Below are 8560 nucleotides of genomic sequence, written 5' to 3'. Positions count from 1 at the left end.
CCCCACAGAAAGACATTCTTAGCCGCAGCGCACGCACAGGCGCGCACACACACACACACACACACACGCCTACACACACACACGCACGCACACGCACACGGCACCACGCACGCGCAGCCGCGCACAAACACACACACACACACATTTATACACATACACACCAACACACAACACACACACACACACATACACGCTTTACGACGCACACACACACACACACGCACAACACACAGCACACACACACAAATACACACACACGCCTACCCACGCACGCACGCTACACACGCAGCGCACGGCACACACACACACGCACAGCACGCACACACACACACACACACACACACACACACACACACAAACACACACACACACCTAGAGCATAGTCGCGGTTCAGTCTATAGTCGACGGCGCCCGCGCCGTGGAAGACAGGTCGATCAAGCGACGATGACGTCGGGCACCTTCCATACAGTTGTTTCGGTTGTTGGACTCCGCTTGGAGTCCAAACGCTAGTATACAGTGCTTCGGCGTTGAAACGTACAGCGAGGAAACAGCCGTCCGTGAATTCAAATCTCTACGCGTGCTTTTAAATGTCTTCATAAAGTGAGGCCACATTATAGGAGTTTACACGTTATCTCTTTTATTCTCTCTTTCCTTATCTCGCTTATCTCTCTCTCTCTTTCTCTCTACTCTCTCTCTCTCTCTCTCTCATCTTCTCTTCTTTCGCGGCTCTCTTCTTCTCTGCTGCCGCGCGCGCTCTCTCTTTCTCTCTTTCTTACTCTCTCGCGCGCTCTCTCTCTCCTCTCTCTTTCTTCTCTCTCTGCGCTCTCTTCTCTCACTCTCTCTCTCTCTCTCTCTCTCTCTACTCTCTTTCTCACTCTCTTCTCTCTCTCTCTCTGCTCTCTCTCTCATCTCTCTCTCTATATATATATATATATATATATATATATATATATATATTTATATATATACTGCTTCTCTGCTTAGCACTCAGCAAGCAGAGATGAAGAAATGACGTGTGGAAACGGACCGGGCAAGAGGAGTGCGTAGCGACTCTCGCACGTATTTAGCTAAGCATGGAACCATGAATACATGTTCATGAAACCCGAGATGGCATAGACTAAGGCCAACGCGTGCCCTTGACAAAATTATTATTTTTATTTAGTATTATATATATATATATATATATATATATAATAAATAAAAATATAATTAAGAAATTTTAATTAAAAATAAATAATTATATATATTATATATAATACAGTAACACAATCACAAACCACATACGAAGTATATAAAAACTATACTGCTCTCTCTATACGGAGGTTTCTATTGGGGTAGCTCACAGCCCTGCCCAGAAAAGGTGAATCGGATAATGCTCTTGCTCGAACCTCCAGGAGACGTTGAGCTCTCCGTCTCTAGTGTTTCACAGGAAGGGAAATTCTCCGTCACCCTCAGCTTCTCCTGGCCGGCCTAGACAACACAGCAATCACACCTAACACATCACACACATCATAACACACACGCGCGCGCACACGCACACACGTTTTTCCTCATAACACTATACTCCTGGTAAGGGCCTACGCTCCCGCTTCTTTATAAGTTTTGATAGATAGGATGGTACTTTGATAATTGAGAGGATAGATAATGAGGAAATGCTTCATTAATGCAGCAAATTTTGGGGAAGCGGTAAAAATAGAAAATAAACAAAGACGCTGCACTGATTTAGGCCGGCATATATTAATTGATAACGGAATGGGCCTATTATACAGTCAAACATTTTTTCGGAATATAAACCTTTCACAAATTCTGGTGTAGTGTTTAATGGCCATCGGAGCACCGCCACGTCGGCACGATCACTCAATTTACCATGAATCAAAGAATCGAATCCTAAATATATATCGATATCTAAATTCAATCAACGAGCGAACGGATAGTATTTGGGGGCAGGGTCCACGCCGATGACGTAGTAACCATAACGTCATAAACGACGAGAGCGTTGACGCTGGCTTTCATACCAAGATGACGACGGTATATGACAGCTGGCTACCTACAGTGACGATGGTATGACGCTGGCTACCTACCAATGACGTGGTATGACGCCGGCTATCTTTTACCTCAATGACGATGGTAATGACGCTGGCTACCCCTACCAGTGACGATGGTATGACGCTGGCTACCTACCAATGACGATGGTATGCACGCGCGCTATCTACCAATGACGATGGTATGACGCCGGCTATCTACCAGGGGACGATGGTATGGACGCGGATGCTTTACCAGTTGACGTATTGGTATGACGCTGGCCTAACATTACAATGACGACGGTATGACGCTGGTACCTACCGAGTGACAACTGGTATGACGCTGCCTACCTAACCAGTGACGATCCGGTATGACGTGTGTTCTACTTACCTACTAATGACGATTTTGGTATGACGCTGGCCTACCTACGTGACGTGGTATCGAACGCTGGCTACCTACCAGTGACGAAATGGTATGACGCTGACGCCTACCTACAAAATGACGATGGTTATGGACGCTGAGCTACCTACCAATGACGGACGAGGTATGACGCTGGCTACATAACAAATGACGATGGTTGACGCTGGCCTTACATTACCAATGACGATGGTTTATGAATGCGGTTTTTGTCTACCCAGCTCGGCGCGCGATTGGTATATTATGACGTACTGGGCTACCTATCCAATGACGACGGAATTATGACCGCTGGCTACCTAACCAATGACAATGGTATTTGGACGGCTGGCCTTACTACCAATGACTACGGGTTATGACGCTGGCTACCTACCAATGGACGACGGTATGACGCTGCTACATACCAATGACGAATGGTATGACGCACGGTCTACCAGTTGACAGATGGTTATGACGCTGGCCTACCTACCAATGCGACGGTATCGACGCTGGTTACCTACCAATGACGACGGTATATGACGCTGGGCTACATACAATGACCAGATGGTACCGAATGCCGGTACCCTTTGAACGTGGGGGGGGAATGCAAAACGGTGTCCCAAAAAAAAGTCTCCTCCCGTGTAAAAATGTGAATGCCAAAAGCGCACACCGCTGGGTACACAGTACGATTGATATATGTTTTCAATCCAAGGTAGCGCAATGAAAAAAAATTGCTGTACCCCCCGTATAAGCGCAATTTTTCAACGCAAGAAACCTTTTAGCGTTCTACTCTTTTTGTCTTGCCCCAGCATTTTCTCGAATTAGCCACCTGACAATTTTTCAATTCTTCATTCTTCAAAATTGTCACCGTCTACGAACTTCTGCACTTTACTTCACACCACATCCACACTCTTTAACATTCATTTAAAATTTACCTTTCCTGCTATCACCCCTAGGCTAACTTTTACCGAGCTCCTGTGTTGATTTCTCCAAAATTGCTACGACCTAGCAATCCCATTACCTCTCTCACCAAGCCCCTCTAACCTACTTTGGAAATTTCATTAAAAACTACTACTTACCACTCTTCCTCGTACCGCCCCTCCCTTAACATTGCTCTCCTGTTTTTGAACAAAGAATTTACCTTCAAAATCGCTACCGACTAGGACGCGCTAACGTACCCACTCGACCCTTCTCACCTTCACAAACGCTTCCATCTATTCTACCGTGCACATCGCCTCTCCCTCCCCAAAACCTCAGCCCCTACTGCAGGCGCCCACGCCCTTACCCTTCATCACGAACATTGCAGAACATCTCTGCGCCGTGCCGTCCTTCTCCTTGATAGAACTGCGTTGCCAGGGTTAATGTGCCCGCGAGTTATGTCGCGCCGAACACCTTTCCCGGCCCAAAGGCGACGACTGCCCCCTCAGCCGTAGCTCGGCGAATCGCTCGCGTCGGTAGCGACGTAAAAACGTCGTTGCACACCAGCTTGCAACTGATTATCCGCGGAAGGCACACGGAAAATTGCCTCGCCGTATAAGCTCCGCAAGAGCGGCGCTCATCTTGCTGACGCAGTGTCCCGGACACGTATCGCGGCGAAGCGGGGGAATGGTGAATTTTTTCCGTTTCGTGATATTTGCATTATGCTCATCGATGAACGCAGAAATATATTTTAACAAACACGCACGCTAATATTTCATACCACACACACACACACACACGCGCACGCACGCACGCACGCACACACCTATCTCACACACCCGCCACAACCACCCATCCACACACCCACCCACACACACATACCACACACACACACACACAACACACACACACGCACACACACTTGCGCTGCCTATTTAAGGACGGTAACAGCTGAGAATGTTAGACTCGGAACTTCATTCCGGAATGCTGTGTTAGAATTATTAGCTACACACTGTTATTGATGCATAGTAGTTACAGCGTTATCCCTCGGCCATAGGCTTTTGCCAATCTTGTGAGGGGCGCATACCACGCCCATCGGAGAGGGTGAGGCGCTCCACGGTGGTTAACCAGATGAAAGGACAGGCGGCACGGACTGGGCCACAGGCAAAACAACACCACAAGTTCACGTGTAAGAGCAAAATGTGGATACGACGACGACGACGACGATGGCAGCAGCGATGATGTGACTATTCCACGCCATTGACGATGTTTACTTCCTACTTTTATTCACAGACGTTAGGTTGCGAAGCTACGGTTCGCAATGAAAGAAAAACTGGTGTCGATGTGCGATATATATGTGTGGTTGGACAGTCTAGGACGAACGTAATTCACGCATATCCGCTGGATGACATCCTATTCAGTCGAGAAACTGCCAGCGTCACGTCCGGAGTTCTCTGAAATTGTCTACCCATACGGGGTGACACATGTAGGAGTATAAATGGGAATGTATCATATGTCCTAAAGGATGTTGACATCACCAGCCGATGGTGGGCCTTGCCCATGGTGACATATCGATGTTTGTGATCAAATATTGAGTTTTTCAGAATCTGTCGTCGCCTCAAGTCAGAGCGATAGATCGATTTTCGATCACTTGTAATTATATGTGATTTTATTTAGTTGTTTGGGATTTGTATAAAATAGCTTTAAATACATTTTAGAGCTAGAATATCTCGTCTCGATTCAAATGTGCGCGTGTGCGTGTATATAAATAGGCGGTGCCTGACAGTTGTGAGTGCAGAAACCATCGGAAGTCGTGTCTTACATAGTTGATCATATCACGAGAAAGCCAAAATTAATCAGAGAAAACGAGAGCGAGAGAATGAAAACGGAAACACTGGCGATGTACGTGTATACTCGTGAATATCGTATCAAACTTTATTATATACGTGAAGCGAGACTATGGTCCCATGAGCCGAGTCTGTGGTCTCGTAGACCGAGACTGTGGTCCCGCGAACCGAGACTATGGTCCCGTTGGTTGCGTAGTGCGCTATAGCGAGAGACAACACCATGTAGCATCAAGCACCGAGCACGCGCTCCCAATAATAATAATAATAATACTAATGCCGCTATAAATGCGAACTATCACTTAACTATCGCCTATAACTTCAACTACTACAAGTTCGTACACGAAATGATACATATATGCGTGCGTGTACTGCCTCTATATATCGTTCAGTATATGAGTCAGCTATGATAGGACTCGTGTATTCCATATTCCGCCAAGCACATAACAGAAAGTTTACACGCAGACCTAACGAAAAGGTTGCAATATTGTTATATATATATATATAAGTAATTTATATATATATATATATATATGTTGCTGTCGTTGTTAGGTAATTTACATTAGAAACTCGTGGTAATATAGACCGATGTCCTTGATTACAGCTCTTTTGCGTTTACAGCTCCGTGTAATCGCTTCTGTTCTTGCTTCACTCGTCTCTCTACTTCTCTCTCTTCCCTTCTCTCTCTCTCTCTCTCTCCTCCCTTATCACTCTCCTTCTCTCGCTCTCTCTTCCCTTCTCGTTCTCCTTCTCTCTCTTATTATCTGTTTCGCACGCACACATGGGATCGCTCTAACACTCAACGTTTGAAAACCAACACAGGTTAAACAAGAGTACTGTACAGCGTAAACGCGCGTACACTCTCTATATATACACCCGCCGTTACGTGGCGCCACCATGCACTCACACGACCTGCTACCTGTCTACCATCACCACGCTATTCACGCATGCGCGAACTTATGCCGCTTCTCACTAGAGTCTCTCGATAAATGGACATCTCTGAATCCATCTTGTCCGTCCGCATTACACCTGATGCATTGTGCCTTACAAGTTATGCCTTGCTGCTTGACACCTGATGCCTTATGCATTGATGTTCTTTACACCGTACACCATATGTCGGACACTGTACACGTACCTTACAGCTTACACCTGACACCTTGTGCATTGACGTGTTACGACGCCTTGCGGCGCGCTCACGACACCTTATGGCGACCTCACGACACCTTATGGCGACCTCACGACACCTTATGGCGACCTCACGGCACTTTTACGGTGACCTCACGACACCTTTAATGTGACTTCACGACGCCTTGCAGTGAGCTCATGAAACCTTGCGTTGACCTCACGACACTTTACGGTGACCTCACGACACTATAACGGTGACCTCACGACACTATAACGGTGACCTCACGACACTATAACGGTGACCTCACGACACCTTACACTCGGGCGACTTGAACGGCTTGAATCGGTGTTTCGTGTTCTTGGCGCGGCCGGGGCCGCCGCCGCTCGGACCGTCCCCGTCCAGCGTGGAATCGAGCACCTCGATGCGATTGCCGCTGTCCGCGTGCTCCATCTTCTCCTGCCACATGAGGTCGATGTCACGCTGCTGCGGCGGCGGCGGCGGCGGCGGCGCTGCGACCTTTGACCTCGCCGCGACATCGTCGTCGTCCTCGTCGTCGTCGGGGTCGGCGATGTCGACGCTGCTACGCAGGCTGCCTGCCTCGAGTTTCGCGCGCCACATGCGCTCGAGCTCGGCGCTGCTCGCTCGCGCCCTCTGGCGGGCAACATACATACACACCACACGCGCGCACGCATGCACGCACGTACGCACACACGCTATATAACTACGCCCGAGGATCATACACTGCATCTCAAACGCAATACCAGCGCCGACCAACGGTAATGAATGAGTATAAAATTTCACAATGCGTTGTTGGGGATCAGATAAATGGAGTTTGTGAAGATAGGGCTCCATCTCTTTGTTTCAGGAAGACAATGTTTCAAGGACAACCAATCAAGGTTTTCAACATTCAATGTCCCAAGGATTCAAATTTTCCTCATAACACTATACTCCTGAGTAGGCCTACGTCCCGCCTTTTAATAAGGATAGATAGGAGGTACAGATAATGAGAGGATAGATAATGAAGAATGCTTATTAATTGCAGCAAATTTTGGGGGGTAAAAATAGAAATAAATAAAGACGCTGCCTGATTTATGGCGAGCATATAATTATCTGAAAAAGGATGGGCTATTATACAGTCAAACCTTTTTTCAGAATATAACCTTCACAATTCTGGTGTGTGTTTAATGCATCGGAGCACCGCACGTCGGCACGTCACTCAAATTTACCATGAATCAAAGAATCGAATCCTAAATCATATATCGATATCTAAATTCATCACGAAGCGAACGGAGTATTCGGGGGCAGGGTCCGACGCCGATGACGTAGTAACCATAACGTCATAACCACGGGAGCGTGACGCTGGCTTCATACCAATGACGACGGTATGACGCTGGCTACCTACCAGTGACGATGGTATGACGCTGGCTACCTACCAATGACGATGGTATGACGCCGGCTATCTACCAATGACGATGGTATGACGCTGGCTACCTACCAATGACGATGTACATGTAACCTGGCTAACCCTCACCACAGTGACGAAGGTATACGCTGCTACTCCCTAACCCAATGACGGATTGGTATGGACCCTGGCACCTCGCATACCAATAGAACGAACGGTATGTAAACTGCTGTTACACCTACCAATCATGACATGCATACGACGCTGCGCTACCTACCAATGACGACGTATGAACGCATCGTCTATCTACCCAATGACGCACGGTACTTAACCGCATCTACCTAATTGACGAATGGTAATGACCGCCGGCTATCTACTCAGTGAGACGAGGTATACGCTGGCTAACTGCTACGCAATGACTCGTTGTAGACGGATGAACGCTGGTACCATGACAATACATGGTATACCGCGGCTATCACTACCAATGACCGACGGATATGACCACCGGTCTACGCCCGTGACGCAATGGTAATGATCCCGGTCTACCAATGACGAATGGTATTACGCCTGCTACCTACCAATGACGACGGTATGAACGCCGGTTACCTACCAATGGACGACGGAAAACGAACGCGGTTACCTACCAATTGAAATCTATGGTAGACGCCGGCTATCTACACAATGACGATGGTAATACGCCTGCTACCGTACCAATGACGAATGTATGACGCTGGTCTACCCTACCAAATGACGATGTATGTGGGACGAGCTGGCCGGTCTAACCAGTGAGCGAATGTAATGGACGCTGCTACCTAGCCGAGGTTACAAATGTATGACGCCCAGTCTAGCCAGTAG

The 8560-nt window shown here is 47.6% G+C and overlaps 2 protein-coding genes across 2 annotated transcripts in view; both read right to left on the bottom strand.

Annotated features, from left to right (window-relative positions):
* Window positions 1-429, bottom strand: part of LOC106805247 (protein Skeletor, isoforms B/C-like) — a 17779-nt gene extending 17350 nt beyond the window's left edge. Inside the window, exon 1 of the mRNA XM_014806777.1 lies at window positions 376-429. The gene's annotated coding sequence lies outside the window, so the exon portion shown is untranslated. The remainder of the gene's footprint in view (window positions 1-375) is intronic.
* A 4807-nt stretch (window positions 430-5236) lies between these two features.
* LOC106805246 lies at window positions 5237-6972 on the bottom strand. Its single transcript, XM_014806776.1, has 2 exons — window positions 6606-6972; window positions 5237-6561 (listed from the first exon to the last, which is right to left on the bottom strand). Exon 1 carries the CDS (start codon window positions 6970-6972, stop codon window positions 6607-6609), a length of 366 nt encoding a protein of 121 aa, XP_014662262.1. The 3' UTR covers window positions 5237-6561; window position 6606.
* Window positions 6973-8560: the final 1588 nt, after the last annotated feature.

This window comes from Priapulus caudatus, unplaced genomic scaffold (genome assembly GCF_000485595.1).
Source record: "Priapulus caudatus unplaced genomic scaffold, Priapulus_caudatus-5.0.1 Scaffold107, whole genome shotgun sequence".
Taxonomy (NCBI): domain Eukaryota; kingdom Metazoa; phylum Priapulida; class Priapulimorpha; order Priapulimorphida; family Priapulidae; genus Priapulus; species Priapulus caudatus.
This window is presented reverse-complemented; position numbering and strand designations above follow the sequence as displayed.

Coding starts and splice junctions, on each gene's coding strand:
- LOC106805246 (XM_014806776.1), bottom strand. CDS start 6,972: ATGTATGTTGCCCGCCAGAGGGCGCGAGCGAGCAGCGCCGAGCTCGAG.